At 31.5% G+C, this 23,526-nt stretch overlaps 2 protein-coding genes across 2 annotated transcripts in view; both read right to left on the reverse strand.

Moving 5' to 3' along the window:
• The window catches only part of LOC139497626 (E3 ubiquitin-protein ligase TRIM71-like), a 178,682-nt gene that overhangs the window by 121,806 nt on the left and 33,350 nt on the right, over positions 1–23,526 (reverse strand). The gene's annotated exons all lie outside the window — the stretch shown is intronic.
• Positions 20,156–22,377, reverse strand: LOC139499266 (E3 ubiquitin-protein ligase TRIM71-like). The gene is made up of 2 exons (XM_071287938.1): positions 21,572–22,377; positions 20,156–20,246 (listed from the first exon to the last, which is right to left on the reverse strand). Exons 1-2 carry the CDS (start codon positions 22,336–22,338, stop codon positions 20,156–20,158), a joined length of 858 nt encoding a protein of 285 aa, XP_071144039.1. The 5' UTR covers positions 22,339–22,377.

Raw genomic sequence — 23,526 nt, forward strand, 5'->3', positions numbered from 1 at the left:
AGAAAAAACTACAAAAAACTGGGATATAACTATTGTATATTTGAAAAATGTATTTTCTCATTTTACGACTTTTCTACTTTGTAACATTGTCTCGGTCAATCTCACCATCATTCAATCAAATTTAAAAAAAATGTTTTAACAGGAAAAACTTTACTCGGAGCAGTTAATTCTAATAAATAATACCATATTTTGAAATACAAAAAGAAACGTACATATTTTAAACTTTGAAAAATACATTTGGAAAGTATAAACAGTAAAACCGAGCTCCAAGGGAGATAATTCTGAATGTAATAGGGACAATTTTATGACGTTCTGTATAATAAGTCATGGCAATTGGGGTTAACCAACCTGTACAAAATGTAGATAGGACAAGTAGGTAGTACACGTATTTCAGTCGTTACACGTATTTATGTGTTCAATTGTTTGTGGTTTTAATAACGAAGATGCTTCATAATCTAAAAATTCTTTTCATCCTCTTCCAATGCGTACTTTCTGATCTCATAAATGGATTTTTGATTGACGGCCCTACGACGATCAACTATTCTAGCGTTATAACTGACAATCATTATATTGCTGTCATCGGTTTGCTCATGGAGGAAAGACAATCACGTCATATGTTAGAGCAAGTAGTGACTACTTTACAACAGAAAGTACAATCTCTTGAACAGAAGGATATTTCGAAGCATGCACAAAATATATATCGGCTTTGCAGTTAAAAGTTAATACTCTAAATGCTGCATGCAGTTTATGTCAGAACAATTTAGGAGATTTGAAAAGCAAATTCAAAGATTTAGAAATGAATTATACGTTGTTGAAGGATGAAAACCAGAAACTATCACAAGACGTTGCAATCTTGAGACAAACCCTACCAATTGGTAACATTGAAAATTTAAAACAGCAAGTACAGGCAACAACTAACAAAGTAAACCAACTCGAATATAACAATACGGTGACGCATCAGGATATAATTGTCCTTTCGAAAATAACTCACCAAAATAAATTGGATATCACAACATGCACAACTGTTGGCAAAAATCTTACTCAGCAAATCACATTGGTTGAACAAGAATTCCGAAAGAAAACCCAAAATGGTAAGCATGGATATTTATAAGTGTGACCTATTGCTTAATACATGAATTGTCTTTTTTAATGTAATGCTGAAAACAACTTTTCTTACACTGAAGGCCCAATGTTTTTTTAATGTATAATTTATATGAATACTAGTGGAAATGTGAACCTTTTAAAAGGCTTTATCATTATACATTTTGTAATTTATATCATCATCATGAAATAACACTAGTAACCCGAATTTAACTTGAACGGACAAAAACGCTGTAAAAAGCTCGGGTCTCATCCATGTTTAAAACGAATTAATGCATGTTTGAAATAGTTTAACGGGGGCGTGGCCTATTAGTTTAACGCAACTAACCAGCAACTTGATTTCAATTGATTCACCGCAAAGAAATCTATTTGACTGGCGTTAAAATGAACTGATATGAATTGATATGAATTAAATATAATTTTTAATTTTTGTCAATCTTTATCAAATAACGATCAATCTCATTTAAATAGCGTTAACACGTTTTTGTCCGTTCAAGTTAAATTCGGGTTACTAGTGTAAGTTATATATATTTTTGAAAATACTTTCGATAGGAATTCTTGTTCACATTACACGTGTTCCCGAATAATAACACCTTTAATATTTCAGATACAGCTATTAAGCGGTTAACCGAAGCCCTCGATTCGAAAATAGCAAGTTTGGAAACTAATATGACTTTTCTGAATACTCAGGTAGCATCATTATCACATACCAATCAACCAGGTAATGTAATAGATAATAATGCAACCAGATTTCTTGTTTTTTCACATTTTTTCTCGAGAAATAGATATAGCCATTAAAATCTCATTACACTATAATTTCTCATAGAAAAAAGTCTTAAATAAAGGCAACAGTAGTATACCGCTGTTCAAAACTCATAAATCCATGGACAAAAAACAAAATCGGGGTAACAAACTAAAACCGAGGGAAACGCATTAAATATAAGAGGAGAACAACGACATAACACCGAAACGTAACACACAGAGAAACGGACCAAGCATCAGACAAAACACCACGAGAATAACAAATATAACATGAAAACCAAATACATGAATTTGGGATAGACAAGTACCGTGCCACGTCTTATCTCAATTTCTCAAAAATAAGGGAAAACCCAAACGACTCAACGTTAAAATGCAACACACACAGAAACGAACAATAATATAACAATGGCCATCTTCCTGACTTGGTACAGGACACTTTTAAAGGGGAATAAAAGTGGTGGGTTGAACCTGGTTTTGTGGCATGCCAAACCTCGCACTTTAATGGCAAAGTTAAATATAACATTGAAATGACAACATAATATTACAGGACTACAATACAAATTAATAGAACATATTAGACAAAGAGAAACATGATTAATAGATAACAAAAAGCATCAGGTTTAAAATTCGATACGCCAAAAACGCGCCTTGTCCACACAAGACTTACAAGTGACGCTCAGATATAAAAGATCGAAAGTGAAAAAAGTACAAAATTGTACAACACTGAAGATCAAAAGTTGAAAAGGTTTCGCCAAATACGGCATTGTTTTTATGCCCGGGATAAGAACATTCTTATTATATAGAACAATTCATGCTATTGCAAACAGTAAATTTTATCAAATGAATATGAAAGTAATGAAAATAATGTCACGTCACTTGCTGCATTTCAATTGTCTAGGACGTTTCTAACCAATCACGACATTTTGATGTTCACCTTTGGAAATAATAACCAGAATTCATTAAAGTATGAAACGACGAGTTCTGTATTATGTAATTTATACTGCACTCGTTCTATTTGAGCAGTCAAATTGCGTTGACCGTATATTTCTATGTCATATACAGTCACTGGCATGATATCATTTTTCCTCATGAATATTAAAATAGAAATTGCCGAGATTATAATTAATTATTCATTCGACCTATTCAACCTGTTCTTGTTTTCAATGTATACAACGACTCAAACTTGTTTCTTTTGCAATTTTTATAAAAAAAAAAACATATTTCACTTGTTAATATGTTTGGTCTGCATACTATAAATCATTATATTTATGCTTATTGTTGATATTTCAGTTCATTCTTTAAACAAATTTGTTCACCATTGATTTCGAATTTCAACAGATAAATGTACATTTCATCGTGTTGTATATTTCTCCGCCTCCATGATATGAGGCCTTTTAATAAAAGGGGGAAGTTACCCAATATTTAAATCAATGATAACATTAACACATTAAACAACAATTGAAAATGTTTTTTATTTAGGTTGCAGTATAAAGACAATAATAGTGCATTGACTTGACATATCAACAATATAAGGATTCGGCCCAAAACGGGGAAAAAGCTCGGCAGAGCCTCGCATTTTCCCGTTTCTAAGCCTCATCCTTATATCGTTGATATGTCAAGTCAATGCACTATTATTGTCTATGTATCCTCGCATCTACCATTACAAAAGCATGGTGTTATGCATTATGGAGAGTAGAAATACGCTGTCCATATCCGTCAAACCATTCCAATTTTCATCTAGTAGCAACATACTAGACTGTTTTCGTGGACAGTTGTAATCTACATGTACCTTTACGAAAGCATGGTATTTGGCATTATTGAGAGTAGAAATACGCTGTCCATATCCGTCAAACCATTCCAACTGTCATCTAGTAGTAACATACTAGACTGTTTTGGTTGACAGATGTAATCTACATGTTATTTTTTGTATCTTTACGAAAGCATGGTGTTTGGCATTATGGAGTGTTGAAATACGCTGTCCATATCCGTGAAACCATTCCAACTTTCATCTTGTATCAACATATATAATAGACTGTTTTGCTTTCAATTTGATTGACACATGTAATGAATTAATAGTAATAGATTGAGTATCTGATGGAGAGTTGTCTCGTTGTCAATCATACCACATATTCGTATTTCTATCTTTTATAGCTGACTTTCATGTTATTGGTTTTGAAAATGTCGAAAAACGAATGTTATCCTATATTTGCGTACATGCACGTCATGTGGCCTCTGGTTGGTATTTGTCTCATCAGAAATGATATTCATCTCCTTTTTTATCAGAAACTAAGACATTGTTACTATCAACCATTTAATGATAGCCACTGAAAAGTTCAATCGTTCTAACTCATAATAATTGATCAGTTTTAATTTAAGAGGATATCGCTGTTACTTGAAACCAGCATTATGTTGGTATGTCTGAAAATTCTTAAGCGCATACTTTACTCACAGCAACGTGAGTCAATTCCGGAACTTAAAATACTGTCCCGTGTCTCCCAAATGCTTATCATGATATCCCTCTTGGGCACCGTTTTATAAAACAATCTTAGTTACATCATCGCATTTCAGAAAAAGACCAAGAAGATCATATTTGACAATAGCATTTAATTCCAAATAAATAGAATCTGTAAAAATTCAAGGATGGGGAAATGTAGGTACATTGAAAAAAATCCAGTTCACAAATCAAAACCGAGTGAAAAACTCGTCAACTGTAATGGGAAAACAACGGAACAACAGAAACACTGAACTGCTACAAAAACTAACACCAACAAACATAGGAACGGAATATTTGATTTCAACTGCCAAATATTGGTGAGTTGAACCTGGTTTCCTGGCTAACCAAACCTCTCGCTTATATGTCAATGTTAAAAATACCGCTGAAGTGACACCATTACGTGACAGGAATACAGTACAAATGAAGTCTAGAGAAATACATAAATAAATAATATAATACTGCATAACAACATGTAAACCACAACATGACAACGGACAAACTTCCATTAATTTACGACAGTACAACAATGCAATAAACAACAAAAGTATTAAATGTGGGTGAAATGAATGAATCAACGCAGCAAAATCACACACACACACAAGACATAACATCATTTTTTATGGAATACCTCGCCACATCCTAGTGATAATTTTGGTGAATACACTTGTAGATACTATCTACAAAGATCATAAATCTGGAGTTCCGGAACAAAACTGACAATTTTCGTTACAACTTTAGTCGTTCGTAATTGATACAACGTTGCAGTGACGAAGTAAAATAAAGCCTATTTCATGTGACTGTTACCCCGCACTACGAAGTTACTGTTAATTTTGGTTTCCGGACTTGACTTTGGATTGAAATCAAACTTTGATATAAGGCCACATAAACTACAAATTAACATCCTGATCGATTATATGGAAACACGTGAGAGCATCTACCTCAAGGCGATCAATGGCACAGGATTTGAAAAACATGACAGGAATAACATACTCTGCAAACTTAGATATCCTAATTTAAGTATTGCAGATGCAACAGGAAAAACAGATCAAAATCTACTGAACATAATAGAAAACTCCACAGTGTTGCAAAGGCATTATGCACATCAGACAAATTTCGGTTGCACATGCGTTTGATAACCAAAAAAATTGTGCTAAATGGTAATCGAGAATGGATCCTACTCTACATTATTGGTTGTATAGGATGTCATTAAGTGTCCAGACTTGGCATAAAAACAACCGGCTCAACATTCTGAAGAGGTAAACACAATGAAAAACATGTACTTTTGTTTTAGAATATTTGATTCGTAATGTTGGAACACAGTGGGCTCCTGTAAGTTGTGCATGGTGGATACAAGGAGTCAAATTTAGAAACCAAAAAGAAATAGAACCGATAGTAGACGTAAACAAAATTCGTCACTATTTCTTCCTACCAAATGATACAAGACAAAAGTATAGTTATATTTATTTTTTCATAACTTTTTCTTGTATAGTTGATAAAACATAACTCAGTAGCAGTGATTTGGAATGTCGTTTCAGGTCCTATTGTCATTATTTAAAAAATATTAAAAAATTTGTGATAACCACAGATTATGAGACGAAAACCCAAAGACAAGAATACCAGAAAGACAACTTAGGAGCAATATACAGTCGCAATCAATGGACAGAATAAAGAAGTGCATTCAAGTGTTAAAAAGTATAATTGTTTTAAATTTGCAAGATTTCAAGGATTGTATTCTTTTCTTATGACAATTGCATTAGGAAAATGTTTGTATTAAATCTGGAATGGAACAGTTGTTTTATGAAATAAAATTTTGACGTAGTTGCAGCAGGTCCAGAAAAGGAATGTCGATCAAATAAAATAAACAATGAATCTCGATTTAAGAAACAATTTGAAAGACATCCATAAGACATGTTAAAGTGGCTTTTATTTGGTCATCGAATTGCAATTTTATTTCATTACGAAATCATAATTGGACGTCGATTAGAGTATTACCTATTTATATGGTATAAGGTGATTTGTGTTAAAAGATCGATCTACATTAAATGATTTTGCGTCAATTATTTAAACGGAGGTTGATGATGGAAGTTTTTAACAACCTAGACTAGATATACAGCACTTGCACGGTCGGTGGAGGTGTGGGGCAGGCATGTTTATAACTGCTCGTAGTCTTTTAATTGTTATTTTATGTTGATCTTTGTCATTTTGCTTAGTTTCTTTTGGAACATTATCTAGCTTCGTACTCGGACTTCTTTCAGCGGTTTTGGTCTTGTGAGAATTGATGTTCGTTCGTTTATTTCTTATAAGGTAGAGGTATAAAGGGAAGGCACTAGATCTATTAAAAAACAACTTGTGAATGTCGCTGCATTTTTGTGCCGGTATCAAGATTGGAATATCTAGCTTTTGTTAGCTATATAGTTCTGTGTGTGTTCTTTTTTGTTTATTTGTTAATTTGATTCATTTATATGTGCCACAGTTTATTGTGGCGTCCATTTCCCTGAACTAATATACATTATTGTTAAATTTGTTCATTTTGTTCATTTTTTCCTCTAAATGTTAATGACGTCTTTACAGTAAGACCATTGGATGTTGGATTGGTACTGGTTGCTTTTATAGTCGCAGATGCATGATTTGTTTTGTTCTTTGTGAATTCAAGCTAACTCTCAGTAGCTGTGAGTACTCTCAGAACATATTTAATATCTTAATGTTGGAATGTATAAATACCCTGACACATTCGGTCGGCTTTTTTAAGCTATCTATCTTTCTGCTTTGTGTGTATCTGATAAGTTAATCCCTTTCCAACTGCTTTTCATCTCACCTGTTCTAATTGAAATAAAGATTATTTATTTATTTATTTATTTCCAAGTGAAACCCTCGGGGACTAACAGTCCACCAGCAGAGGCATCGACCCAGTGGTAGTAATAACATTAACGGTACCAATTTTTCTGCACCAGATGCGCATTTCGACAAAACATGTCTCTTCAGTGATGCTCGTAGCCAAAATATTTGAAATCCAAAGTTTATATGAAAGATAAAGAGCTATAATCCAAAAGGTCCAACAAGTATAGCCAAATCCGTGAAAGGAATCAGAGCTTTGCATGAGGGAGATACATTCCTTAATTTATAATAATTTCTAACAATCTGTAACAGCAAATTTTAATAACACAAACAATCCGTATTTTCATGCAATCACCAGCCCAGTAGCCATTACTTCGGTACTGGAATGAAAATACGGATTGTTTGTGATATTAAAATTTGCTGTTACAAATTGTAATTGAAATCTTTTACATAAATCGTCTCCTCTGAAACTACCGAGACAATCAGCATTTTGGTATATAGTTTCAAAAATATATCCGATGACTCCGCCTTCCAATCAACATGGCTGACATGCCATAAAATAAAACATAGGTGTATTAAAATGCAAGTTTTGTCTACCGGTATTATTTTTGAACCGTTATAAATAGGGAAAATCTCAAAGGAGCAAAAGTGTTCAGATTTATCTATGCTGAGTTTATTATGTCATGAAGTCTATTCTCATTTACATTGTTTGAATGCATCCTTTGCTTGATATACACATAGATCTAGATGAGCGATACCGACTCTATAGAGACTATAGTTAAAAATGTTCATTATGCTTTACTGATCCACCACTGTCCAAGGTTATGGGAGGGTTAGCATCTTTAAACAAGTTAAACCTCGCCACATCCTAGTTAGGAACATGTAAATTCAATGGTTGTCGTTTGTTAATGCATGTAATATTTGTTTTTCGTTGATAATTTTGACATAAATCAGGCCGTTAGTTTTTTTGTTTGGATTGGGGTTGTTTAATGTGTAGTATGCTGAACGATGATCTATCATTTTAGTCCATGGTGTTGTATCATTGGTGGTCATACTACATATTCTTATTCTAATATAATTTAAGGGATCAGTTGAAGATCCCTTACGGCTGCAGAATTTTCTCGCCTAGTTGGTATTAATTGATGTCATTGAGATGTTTTCTGCACTTTAATCAGTTTTTGTTTCCTCGGTACAAATCATTTCTCAATTTTTTTTAAAAATTTATGAAAACAGATCGTCGATTTCTGGAACTGTTTTTCTTTATCCATTCAACTAAAATACTGATAAAAACTATTAATTATCATGGTATTGAAGTAACTAATATGACCTCAATATTTGTCTTTAATTTCGTAGTAAACTAATGGCCGGGTTGTTGTCTCTTTGACATATTCCCTATTTCTACTTTCTATTTTAACTTTTTAACATTGATTTGTGAAAACAGAAATCTATACTGATCTCTAAAATCATTGGAACATGCTTTTGTACTTCTGGTCGTATATGGTTTTTCTCAGATCAGCCAATTATTTTTTGAGTTCTTGGTGTCCAATGCTTTTTAAAATGTGATTGATTGATTTAATTATTCGTTTTTTCTGAACCGAGGGTATGTGTGTATTCAAAATGCTCATGAAATAAATACTCGTTTAACTCTCGACAACGCACACTTTATTTTAAATTCAAAAACATGTATATATAATCTATAATAAGTGGGTTTTTTTTATGGAGCCGTCAACAAAAAAGCTAACAAAAATACCGAACCACATAAGTGAATTCAAATTCACCAGGACCATAAAAACAAACAAAAACGGCATTTTCAACCATAAAAACGAGCGAGAAACAATTCTCTTATTAGACATACAATTAAAAGCTACATCAACTGTAAGTTTCTAGAGATATAAATTTCAATGTTTTCTAGTTAATACGCTAAGAGAAATCACTACTGTACAACTGTTGATTACATATTGGAAACATATGCTGGTTTTGCTGTGTTGCCTCTTTTAAACTTCTTTGATACATTGCATATATCTACAAGAAATACATATATTCGTTTAAAAATAATTATGCTTGAAATATTTTTGTCTTACTGTAAGAAATATTGATACAACCAAACTATACAATATTTTAAAAAGCATGATGTATACAGTACTTCCTGTTCACAAACTTTCTGCAAAATTTTATGTTTAACATTGTTGCAATATGAATTGACGTTCAACATAATTTTTTAAACATCAAATATGAAGGTTGAAAGCCGGCTTTAAGTATTAACAAGAACAGTAGTCGAAACGAAACAGCATTTATATTCCAACAGTCATGCGCAAAGGTGTGTCAGTACTATCAAAATAATTATCAATAACCCTTTCAAAGATTTGAGATTATCATAAAATAATTCAACGCGTTCAAACCATTTGTTTTCTCACAAATGCCGTATATGAATTTTAGATTCTGGCTCTTACTGACGTTTTTAAATTAAAACAAATAAACTTATGAGTATCAACCATATTAGTTATCTAATGCAACAGCACAGATAAAGTATTTTGATCAATCAAAACCATATTTAATTTGGTCAGCCCTTTAAGAAAGCTAGGTATAAGCCAATTAGAACTCTTCAAAACAAAATTTGTCATTTCTAGAATGAATCAGTGCATAAATTATGTAATAAAATTTGAGTATAAAGACGTAAAAAAAGATCTGAGAAAACATATGCAATGCCGTTATATAAGTTGACAGGATGTTTTAAATAAAGACTAAATAGAAACATAAACAATGTTTATTCTTCGTTACTTGCAATTGTTAAACATGACTACATCTAATTATTTATATATGCTTTCATGTATACTTCTTTCTTTGTAACAGCTCTGCTATACATATTTATCCATTGTATTTTTGTTATATCTTCAATTCTAAGAATAGAGCTATACTGAGCTTTCACTAAATTCGACATGTAAATTATTTGTACGTCTTGATTTAAACAAATACTAGTTCAGCTTTATCAAGTTTTAAACTTAATCTTGTTCTTTGAAGATTCACTTAACGTCGTTACAATGAATTGTTAAAGACAGTATATCACTTTGCTTTGTTTTCTTTTCCGTTCGAACGAGTATTTCCTATTTATATTAAGAGCACTTACATATTTTTTCCGGTGCATCTACACACACTACAAATGAAAAGGCACAATAAACATTAAAATAATGTATTCTATTGCAAAGCAACTGTATACAAACACATTTCAATTAATTCAAGGTTAGTGTTATGATTAAAACACAATATGTCAAGAAAACAAAGTAATGTAAAATATTTGTGGTTTTTATATAAACATGTATATACCGGCTTATCCATCACGTTGAATATATTAATCGACAAAAGTGTGTCATTGTGTATCCTTAAATGTTTTAAACGTATATATATTAAAAGACAATAACAATCAAAACCAAGGAGTAAACAAAGACCCACAAAACCTAAGGACATTTACATGAACAGTTATAAATAATAATTAAGAAACAACACGAACTCCACTAAAAACCGGTAGTGAAATTGGGTGCTACGGAAGGGTAGGCATTTCCTGCACCGTATACAGCACCCGTCGTGATATTTTTTTGTTTAGTTCGGTATTGATGGAAGGTTATTATGACTGAGGAAGAATATCAGATATGATTTCTGTCACACTTTTGTCATAATGGCCAATCAGCTCATGATGGCGACCGTAAAATGTCTTGAGTGATGACCTTAATTTGATTGATTCATAGCCCTGTCTTAGAAACTTTTGAGAAAGCAGTACTCCTCGTTCAACAAAATCAACGTACTTTGAGCTAGCTCTAGAGTAACGTATCAATTGAGACACATATACTCCATATGCTGGCGCCGCTGGGTAGTTGCTACACAGACATGGAAAGTTGACTATAGGAAAATTTAAATCATCGCGTTTGTCATAAATTTTGGTATTAAAGTAATTCAAATGTTATAAACTGTTTAATTTGTTGTATAGTTTTACATTGATCATTATGAGCAATGTTGTTTTAATGAGTTATACAGTAGAAACGTGCAAGCTTTTTATTCACATATGTTCCCAAGGAGGATAATATGCAATAATACATAAGACGTTTGCTTTTATCTGACCGACATCAATGCATCATATTAAAGTGCATACATATTATCGAAGTAATTCAAATTTGTGTTTCACAACTCACCAATACAATTGCTGATATGACAGTCTCAATAACTACTTGCATCATTTCCGATATCAAATCAAAAATGAACAATGATATACGGACTGTAGTTATTAATTTTACTGTAGATGAAACCTCCGAGTTTACTTACAGCTTTTCATCTCTATCATTTTCATAACTAAATCAAACTGATATTCTGTATTCGCAAAATGAAATGAAAATGACTTTGGACAGGTACAAACATACATAATATTGCGGGGTTACACATGTAAGCGGAAATCCAACCGTCCCCTAACCTTTAACAGTGCTGTAAAAGTACAACATAAGAACGAACTATAAAAATCAGATGGATAAAGATACAAATACTACAAATACAAGTGGATGTGGCCAGGTACTTTTACATCCCAAAAAAAAAAAAAAAAGACTAAGAACTGATGTGAGAATACTCGCAGCTGCTGACAGCTAGTTCAAATCACAAACAACTAATAAAAAAGTACATACATCTAAGAGTAGATTATCAATCAGTACACATCCGATGGATTTAGTTTAAAGACGTCATAAACAGTCAGCTGATACAGGTATCGACAGATGTACATCAATAAATGTGTGTATGTAGATAACAATTATATTTAGTTTGCTTTTGATTTACTGATAACAAAATTATTATTAATACCAAGAAAAACAGTATTCAATGATCTAGTCACAGTGTTGAATTAGTAACGTTTCAGAATGAGCATATTCAAAGTATAGTTTCTAAATTCCCGGGCACGGAGAACGACATTTCCGTAAAAGTGAGGATGTTCTATCCCGTTTGAAAATAGTTTTCCACAGCTACAACCAAACTTCAAAACCAAATCGATATATTTATTGAAGAATTGAGTAAAGCTTGTTTTAGTAATTTGTGTAAACGACTCACTGGCTTAATAATTTGACCACGTTCGTTAAAATCAAAATGTGAATTGATTTAGATTTACGAATGATGTACTTGTAGAAAAGATTAAATTAAGCAAAACAAATTGTGTGCCATTGGAAACACTGATTTTTTTAATTTTTCTAGTAAAAAACCCGCTTTTTTTAATTAAAAACAAAAGGACAAAGGGAAAAAAAGTTAATTCATGATATACACCTACATTGTTAGTAGTACCATAGACAACTAAAGACTGAATAACAGGTGCTCTGTAAGGACAAGCAGATCCTGCTTCACATGTGAATAATCCGAACTGCAGCTGTATGGATTTGTTTACCAGTGCTTCATCTATTTTTTCATTAATAAGTTTAGTCTTCCTTTATATGTTTTAATGTCAATAATGAAAAATAATAAAGCGCCCAATAGAAAAAAATAGAAATTATTGTACGGCACTTCTAGAATTTATCTTTCTATTTTTTAAAGTTTTTATCTTTGTGAAATAAACTAAAATATTTTGTTGATATTACAGAAATTGGTGTCTTGTTGTTTGAAACCCTTTCAGCAGCAATTCTCTAATTCGGAGCGGTCATTTTTTTTTATTGGTTGAGGACGCGGTTTTGCGAACAGAGAATCACCGATCGTTTCCAGAGGAATATGACAATTATTTTCAGTTTTGATTGACGTCGAGCACACTGGCCACATGCAGGATTTGAACTCATAATACCAGTGTTGACATGCTAGTGGTACAACATTTCGAATTCATAGACCAGTGAATACCGAGTTCCTTTTGTGTCGTGTAGAAAAAATATATATTATTTTGAAGTTATCAAAGGTACCAGGATTATAATTTAGTACGCCAGACGCGCGTTTCGTCTACATCAGACTCATCAGTGACGCTCATATCAGAATATTTATAAAACCAAACAAGTACAAAGTTGAAGAGCATGGAGGATCCAAACAATCCAAAAAATTGTGCCAAATACGGCTAAGGTAATCTTTGTCTGGGATAAGAAAATCCGTAGTTTTTCGAAGAAATCGAAGTTTTGTAAACAGGAAATTTATAAAAATGACCACAACATTGATATTCATGGCAATTTTAAGCATCCTAGTTTTTGCTTTAATATGCTTGACGGATGCAAAACTTCAATTACGGTGGCATTTATTAGTTAACCTTGGTATTGGTTAACGTCTGATAGGTTTATATAAAATCGAAAGGAATATATCTGTTTTTCTTAACCTGAATACAGGTGTTGCGGTTAAGTAAAAGTTATATATATATACTTCCCTATTCTAAACTTGAACTTGCTACTTACCGACTGAAAAAGACAGAAATATAGCATTAGTTTTTTTAACAATCATTTATACATTTAAATTTTTTCTTCATTTGTATATATTGCTATGTCATCAAATCGCAAAAAAATGGTATCTAATAAAAAGGTTTATACTATATATAACAGTTTATCAAAATTGAATCTACTGAAACAAACATTTTCGATGCCTTGTCGACTGGCACATACATTTTTATGTATGGTGTACAGATGTTTAATGATTTACAACCTCAGACCTATGAAATTATAGTTTGGTCTTTTACATGTGTTACAAGACATGTTCTATGCTTCCTGATAAGGTGTCATGTTTTTTTTCTCGTCTCGATGAAAGTTAACGTCCTATAAGTGTATTAAAGGATTTCTAAAGCAAGGGAAGTTTCTTTTTGAATCTACCCGTACATTTTTGCATATTATTGCATTTTAAGTAATAACTGTTTATCGATCTTGCGACGTATATTAGCATAACAAAACTTAAGTTTAATTTGAGGGATATTTTTGACTTGATGGATATGGCGTATCGATGTTTATATGAAACTGTCCGTCATACAGGAAACACACAATTAATGACAACGTTTATAAAGATTTTCCTTGAAATTATACAAATCTGTATATAAGATATTAAAGTTGAGAAATCGGCCTTTTAAATTTCCGTGAAGTTGTGTCTGGTATATTGGGATCATCGTAATTGCAGTTACGATCATCACGTTGACACTAGTAATGTGTAGCTTGTTCAAAAAAAAGCCTTCTTAACTTTAACCATCATAGTCTCTGCTATTGTATATGCTTGATAAGTGTTATGCTTCTAAAATGGCGTCATTTTATTTTGTTATTTTTGGTCGTGATTAACAGCCGATGGTTGATATTATATCGAGTTGGGAAATATTTCCTAATTAACCGGAAAGGTACCACGCAGTAATGCATTACAGTAAATGTGTATATAAGTCTCTATTTTAATCTTTAACTTGCTACTTACACACTGACAAAGAAGGAATTGTAGTATGAGAATTTTTGACAATCAATGATGAATTTGTATTTTTTTCTATGTTGCTAATTTGTCATCCGATCGAAGGCAAATGTCCAGTTTTCAGAATTAAAGCTATATATACCAGTTCATTAAGAATTAATCTACTATTTTTAAATTAAAATTAGTAATGTTCGTGTTAAAGTAGGTTTCCAAAATATTTTTAATAAACTTCACTCTATATCTTTGTGCAATAATAAGAAAAACGATATTTATAGTAAACAAACTATTAAGGTAGATCATAAGTAAATCTTTTTTGAGACAGAATTTTCTTATACTTAGCCAGAATGAAGATTTTAATATGCTCTTTTCAAAAATATAATAAAAAGTAGGGGTCACCGTGCTATTTTTCAAGCTATGAGTCGTTGAAAATTGCCTAAATTTGGTTAGATTGATAATGGAAAAACACAATTGTGTGCATAAAAAATAATCTATGAGATAGAATTTTGAAATAAATTGTGAAAAGATAGGTTTTGTAATATGTTTTAAGAAAATAAAAAGAAAAAATGGTGTCACCGAACTTGTTTTCTTGCTACAAGTAAAAAGAAAAAAATTCCCTATCTATCCAGTATACATTTTTTACTAAAAGAGTTATCTTCCCTTAAATGGCTCATTTGAAAAAAATGATTCAAAAAGCAAAATAAAATCATATTTGTTTAATTATTTTGAATTATACAATAAATTGCCAAGTTTTCTTTATATTATTAAACAGTCTAACCATCAAATTGCAAATCTGTCTCCAAATTTGCAGATTTAGGCAAATAACTAGACCGATTTTTTACTGTGATTCTTCAATCCAAGATGGCGGTATACCATGAATCTACCTTAAGTGTTATTAATATGTGTGTAGTACAGGAGGAATAGAAACTTGACTGCAGACAGGTCACTAATGATGTCACTATGTATAACGCAATGAATATGTTAAAATTGGCAGACTTGACATTACAAAATTCAGTTAGGATAAATTCAGAAATTATTTGGTGTTTTATTATTGCTTTTTGGATAAAAATATGTACACTGACGCGAGTTTAAATGTTTTTGGCGCAGCTACAAACGGACGGATATATTTACCAGATATCAGAATACAAGTTCTTATAATTACGATAGCCAAGTATATATTCAATGAATTAAAAGATTATGTCGTACATTATGTGATTCAAATTCTGTAATGGTTGTATATAGATCAATGATTTGGATGATTTACAAAAACTGTTTTAAACACGCAAAACAAAAGACGTTTTTTTAAAATACCTTGATCTGTATGCATGTTGAACCATAGTGTAAACGCATACCAAATGCATTTTAAATATTTTTAAATGCTTTATATTAGGGGATGTCAATTCGGATAAGCAATATGAATAAATAAAAACCTATTTGAAATTTATAACAAAAAATACACATTTTTTTTACATGTTTACATGTTTCATATCAACAAAGGCGTAATGATTAGACGTTTAACTTTTAATTAATGATCACAAATGGAGGCTCCAAATTTATTCTATTTGGAAACATTTTCCTGTCAACCATTATTAGGGACAGTCGGTTTAGCAACTTTGTAAATTACAGACTTGCAGACGAAACTGTTTGGTGTGACGGTACCGATGTGACGGAATGGCTAAAACGGCATTCACACAGTGCCGATTATCGCTCCCGTTTAATATCAAACAGTTCTAAAACACAAAAAGCTGAACAGTCGGGTTTCTATTCTGAGGAATCTGGAATGTCCTATAATCATCTGATCAAAGTCGTATACATGCGTAACAGATGCCTACGGATTAGGAAAGGTCAAGTGAGGTTGAATGCGAACCGTCTTTGCCGAAATCATTCCGGAACACTCCAGTTATTAATATCATATTCGGTAATGATATCCACGTCAGAATCCTAACAATTACAGAAGACGATACAAATAGTTCCAGCGAAAGCAATTTAATTGCAATGACCATCCTGAATAAGGCGACCGTTTCTAATGGATATCTTTCCTCAGAGTCAGTGCACTGTTTAATCTCTGTAGGTTCACATTCGGTAGAATCGTGACACTTTTGAGGCCGATTCAGTCGTTTTTAACCATGCGATAAGTACAAATCGGATCAGAATCGGATGGAGAACGGGATAACCAGGACAATTTCGGTGAATGAGGTAGAATCGTGAAAAATATTTGATTGTTGTCGTGCTTAAATAATTGTTTTTACAAAATATTTTTAAAGTTTAAATTTCCAACCTCGATTGACAGGATCTTGATCTTGATCGGAAATGGTCATGTTAGGGACGCCTCTAGCAATTGTAAATTTCTGACCCCGCCTAAAACATGTTTAGTGTAAAGTGTTTGCCCCGGTATATATAGCCTACGTATTTACGGACAATAAAATATAAAGTATTATTTTAACTAGTATGATTAATCACTGATGCTTATTTAGATTTATGTAAAATGTTTTCAGAATTATCAATTTAATACGACGAAGACAGCAATATTCTAAAAAGAAACCGACTAGTCGAGTATGCATGGTTTTTGGTATTCGATACGATGTACAATCGATCAATAATCTAATATTCGAGTACTTGTTGACATCCCTCCATTATTTGGATCACTAAAGTTGGTTTACGTTTAGGATGTTCCAAGTGTATTTAGGAAATTTTAACAACCAAAAGTGTTTCTTCATTTTTATACAAAGTTGACTCATAATACATTATGCTTGTCATATTAATGTACATTTTCTACTGGTCTAAAGCAAGATGAAGATTAATAATATCATAAAAAAAAAGCATAAATATTGCTGCGGCAATAAACGCTTTAAATATTAAAATGCACAGGTGTGATTGGGGCGTGGAGAAAGAAGACACAGTTGGTTGAGTAAAGTTAGCATTAACTCTTCTATTCGTTTATGCTTGTAGAAATATTAATAGTATACTTACTTATATCTGTCAGTTTGAATAGTTTGTTTCCTTAAAAGATAATAAATATATTTAATTTGAAATAACTGATTTTCAATATATATGTATATCACATGTGATAATGTAAAATAGTTAATCAATTTGTATTTCTAATCCTTGTGTTTTTGTTGCATTTAATTGACTCTTGTCTTCATTCATATTGTTATTATGTGATATATCATTGCTTTAAACTAATTTTGGACCAGTGGCAAAAAATAGAAATAAAGCACATTACAGTAATAATGAATAGAGAATTAGTGGTTGCAAAGCAAAACATAGATAACATTTTATGAATAAACTCATCATAGATACCAGAACCAAATTTTGTATGTACGCCAGACGCACGTTTCGTCTGCAAAAGACTCATCAGTGACGCTCGAATCCAAAAAAAATTAAAAAGCCAAATAAAGTACGAAGTTGAAGAGCATTGAGGACCAAAATTCCTCAAAGTTTGCCAAATAGAACTAAGGTAATCTATGCCTGAGGTAGAAAAGCCTTAGTATTAAAGGGCATGCCCGACGAGCTAATACTTTGTTTATATACATTTTTTGTGATTCTTTGTTGCATATGACGTGGCTCTATCTGTACTTACGCATCCTGTCATTGTGTTATTGTGTCATGGTAATTTTTCGTTTACATATTTGTTTGCTTTTATAGTGATTAAGCTAATAACACGATGTTAACTGCTGTACCTCTATTTCTGACATATGTAAATACCACAGAACTGAACTGCAGCATATGCATCTTATAATGCCCTCGAGAACCAACAAGTTTTAACATGACATTACAATATTCCTGTTCTTGAAAAAGAACAAACTCAAACTTCATAGCTTTCCAAAACCTGTTAATAGACTACTTAATTAAAAGACTACCGATCACTATTTACCCTGTATATAAATAATCAAGTTTAACTTGTTTTTTGTTTCAAATATGATATTATATGAAACATTCTTTGATTTTTCAATGGACACGGCTTATTATTTAAAGACCGATCTAATAGAGCTTCAATTCTATCGCACTGAATCTTAGGGATGTGAGGTATAACATAAATTACTAGTTTTATGTGAAACAAAGTTAATCAGAGTTTAGCTAATACATGTATTATGTCCCGTTTTGTTGTGTGGAACCAAACGACTACATTTCAACTCTCTCATCATAAATGCAAATATAAAAACTCGAAGAATAAAAAGAAATTGTGAAAATACAGGGAAATCATATAACAAAAGATGTGGTGTGACTGCCAACGAGACAACTCTCCACAAGAGACCAAATGACACAGAAAGTAACAACTATAGGCCATCGTACGGGATTCACCAAAGGGCAAAACCCAAACCGCATAGTCAGCTACAAAAGGCCCCAAAATGACAATTGTAAAACAATTCAAACAAGTAAAACTAACGGCCTAATTTATGTACAAAAACATTAACGAAAACAATTATGTATCACAACAACAAACGACAACCACTGAATGACAGGCACACATATACAAAATGTTGCGAGGTTAAACAGGTTAGCGCCCCCTAACCTGGGACAGTTGTGTAACTGTAAAACATACGAACAAACTATAAAAATCAGTTGAAAAAGGCCTTACTCATCAGATGGATACATATAGAAATACATCTAACAAAAACACAGAGTGACCGGGGCGGGTATATCTTAACATCAAAAAGAAAACACTAAGAAAAGATCTGAAAATGAAATTTGCAAATTTTGAGAGTAGTATATGTAATTCATGTGTAAAACTTTTCATATTGTTCATATAGAAAATTATGTTCTTTATCATTTTTACGGATGTATTTTCTGAAGAAAAAAATGATTTGATTGATTCATTTTTTCAACTTTGCTGCATAAAGGGAGATAACTCAGATGGTAGGAGAGAGCTAACTCAAATGAAGTGATTTGAAGCAATAAAATAGGTCCGGTGACCCATTTTGTTATTAATCTGAAAGCATTTTAGAAGAGCTATCGCGTTTTATCTTAAAATTCCATAATGTAAGTTTTCTTTTTATCACAAAAAAATGGATTTTCCGTGTATACAAAATTTGACAATTTTGCTCAACCTGTAGCATGCCAAAAAGGTTTTTTTTATATATATTTTTGAAAAAAGATTGATAAAAACTACATTTTGACAAATTATTAAACTCTATGGATTTAAATTAAGACACGCTATCCAACTTAAGCTACACAAATGTCTGATCGATCGTTTATATTGAGAATATAGCTAAAACTGTAAATCAACATATTTTAAAATGCAATTGATTTTCTCTGAGTCAAAAACAAGGCGAGTACACGCAGTTCAGAATCGTCTGTTGAATAACTTTACAAAGCCTACAAGTTTGCCACGACATCAAATGAAACGGCTTAAAAAAATGTGCCGAAATTAATTTGTTTACACTACATGTATTTGAAAACAGTCACTCAATTAACGCATAATATAAAAAACCAGATTTCTGTACATTAATGCAAGACATTATGATGTAATTGACTACAGTTATATACATATTACAAGATATATTTCTGTCTATTGTGTTTGATACCAGTCTCATTCAAGTACTGATTAATGTTTTAAGTCTTTATGTCTCTAAAGTGTATGGACCATTGTCACAATTAATGATCAATTTAATTTCCTTTCGGAACTTGCCCACAGTTTGGACATCTAAGTAGCCTTCCATGTTTTGGATAGTCTTTTTCTTTGACTGGTAAACATCCACTAAAATGAAAAAGATTGTTTCATCATTTTCGAAATGACAATAAATGTCTTTAAAAACTTCTTCTTGTCAATTTCTGTTTGAATGTATAGGAAATATGTTAATTATATTTCTTTTAACAGTTATATATTTTTTCAATATATAGAAAACTTGCTTATTTTAAAAAAAAGATACAGATTTATGTATGATTTTTTTTTTACCAATAAAAGTAGAATGAAAAAAAGATAAGACATCTCTGAGATATTATGATATATGCTGGGTATGAAAGTAATATGTTAAGGGGTTTTTTTCACACAACTAATTCCTTATTTAAATATTAAAAAATGAGATACGGACTCGTGTATGACTTTTATTATCAATGAAAGTAGAATATTGTTGTAAAGTTTACAAAACTATGAGTTGTTATGACATATGGGTGGATAAATAAGTAATAGGTGTATTATTTTATTTTTTCACATTTTATAGTTTATAATGAATTATTGTGGTAATGAAACGACTTGCGAGAAGTCAAACTGTGTCTTTAATTTTATTGTAGACTCTTGTCCTCATTGAACATGCTTCACTTTTTTCAATTTTAATTTGTGAAAATAGCCTATCTATACCATGTATACTTAGATCTACAAATATAAGAAACATACTTGATTTTCTACTTCAGTTCACAGATGTCTTTAGAAAGATTTGTTATTCATTTTTTTAATAAAAAGTATGATTGATTGATTTAAATCTCAAAAAGTTTTGAAACCCAGGGTACTTGTGTATACGAAAAGCGCAACTGACGAACTAAAGCAGTTATCCTGATATTTCTTTGAGATGACGCTTTGAAAAATGGTAAATATACAGATGTTTCATACAGCTTTAAAAAATCGACGAAAGAAAAAAGACTACATTATAGAAAATAAGAGACGAAACCTAAAAATTTAAGAATTGTCATGACATAAAAAATAGTGTTACTCTTGAAAACGCATGAGTCCGTTTCGATTTGAAGTAAAAACACCTGATAATTTTATAAGGCAATCAAATGTCATAAAGAAAACAACTGAAAGCGAAATAATAATTCTTTGTTGATTTGTTTTAGAAAGATATTTCGGTTAAGTATTCATAGTAATGATCATTAGTTACTACCTTTAGATAAATAGTTTATACTGTTAATATAAAGAATGGCTTGTTGATGGAGATCTCTGGACCAAGACATTTCGGTCTTTTACTCAAAGCTTGAAATAATTGTTTTCAATTTTAAATAGTTTGACACTATGAATAAACATTAAGATATTTTTTACGGTCATTCGCGGTTTTCGAAAAAGCAGAAAACATAAATTTAGATATTTACCTTAAAGTATATGAACCGATTAGTTGCTTAATGTCATCCTCAGTAACTGCTTTACTATCGAATGATATTTTTTGAAACTCGGGAAGAGAGTCAATATCTAGTTTGCTGATCTCTTCTTTCATCTTATTAATTTGTTGTACCATAGTTTCATCCGGTCTGGTTTTATCTAGATCCCGTCTTCTTCTATCTAAGTTCTGTCCAGCAACAAGTGTGGATTTAGCAGCAGATAAAATCTTCATAAGTTTATCTTTCTCCTTCGTTGATTGTTCTTTTACTAAGGCAATCATCTTAGAAACAGATTTATCAACCATGCGTTTAATATTGTTGCTTTGATCGGTGATAGCTTTTATGACAGATTCTACATCATTATCAAACGATTTCAAGCTAACCTCAATTTTCGTTATATTTTGATTTGCTTCATTGGTCTTGTCCCGAATATGCTTTTCGTTTTCCCCTCGTAATTGACCAATAACATCGACCAATTTAGAAAATTTATGACCATTGTGATTTCCTGTCACACAACTTGTACATACTGGTACATTGCATGTATTACACATTAGGTTGAATTCTTCTTTGTGTTGGCTACATCTAGATTTACCTTCCGGGATAAGTTCGGAGGCGTGTTGAAACTGGTGATTTGTCGATAACTTCTGTCTTTTATGCAGCGACTTACAGTTTTCACAATAATATTGTTCACATTCTAAGCAGTATTGCGATCCAGGGGCATTCACACAAATTTCACATGTTTTAGACGCAGCCTGAGCCATGTTGTACTGAAATTAAACCACAAGTTTGATTGGTGATTATGTCACATGACAACGTATTCTAAATTTAAATCAAGAACGATAAATAGTGTTTATGAATGACTTTTTATCATGTGCACCCTTTCTAAAAATAAACAAATAAATAAAATATCATCTACAATTAAATACACAATACCAAAAATTTGAAATGTACGTTTTTTACTAAGGTTTAATAATATCTACATAACTAAGAGCAAATGGTATTTCTGTTTATATAGATGCCATATCAAATATTTAATCAGATACTAGTTTAAATATATACATTATCACAACAGGTAACACGGGTTACTTACAGTTTACACTTGTATACCATGTATACGCCCCCGAAGTAAATAACCCCATCAAATTTAGTAATAATAAAATATGGTATCCTCTCACGTGTCTTCTTCATACGACCCTTTAGTGACGATAAAAAAAAAGTAAATCGTATGTAATAAAATATCTCAGTTCATAAAGTTTTGTCTAGTTGCATTCCACAGATCACAGTTGTCATTTTATGCTTCTTTGTTACATAATTGTTTGTTTTTATAGTGATTTAATAAGCTTAAGATTACAACACATTGTTGACTTCTACATGTTCTATAAGAAAATGCTGTTTCAAGTCTGTAATATGACAGTTGTTATTCATTCGTTTGATGTGTTTGATTTTGCCGTTTGAATAGTGGCTTAAGGATGTATTCTTCTGATGTTCCAGTCTCATTCAGTGTCATTGAAATCTCGTTTTGAAATTATTTCCAAAACATTGGTCAAAATGTAAAAAAACCAATGAATTTGATTTATATCCTAATCAAACTTAACTCTGTGAAAAAATTGTGTATTTCAAATAAGTATTTCTTGAGTAATAAAATTTTCAAATTTTATTACTTATCTAGTCAGTCTTTTTAGTCAAAATTTTGAGAAAATGGGTGAGGGTTACAAAAAATGATTTTACCAGAAACATGAACATCCCATATATCTTTTTCTTTTCAAATTTCTTAGACATTTATTTTTTTCAATCATTTAATTATAACAAAGAAGTTGAAATAATGTGCATTTTGTTCTTTGAACTGAGAAAAATCACAAATTTACAAAACTGACAACATGATAAATTTGACACAAAAAAAGCATCAAAATATGATAAAACTTTCTTATATTAACACCGACCTCTATTTT

The sequence above is a fragment of the Mytilus edulis genome, chromosome 12 (assembly GCF_963676685.1).
Source record: "Mytilus edulis chromosome 12, xbMytEdul2.2, whole genome shotgun sequence".
NCBI lineage: Eukaryota > Metazoa > Mollusca > Bivalvia > Mytilida > Mytilidae > Mytilus > Mytilus edulis.

Bases quoted from the DNA above. Each gene is read 5' to 3' on its own strand.
- LOC139499266 (XM_071287938.1), bottom strand. From the start codon at position 22,338: ATGGCTCAGGCTGCGTCTAAAACATGTGAAATTTGTGTGAATGCCCCT. The intron at 20,247-21,571 runs GTAAATATCTAA...TTTTCATTTTAG, and splicing joins ATCGGTTCATATACTTTAAG to TGGATGTTTACCAGTCAAAG.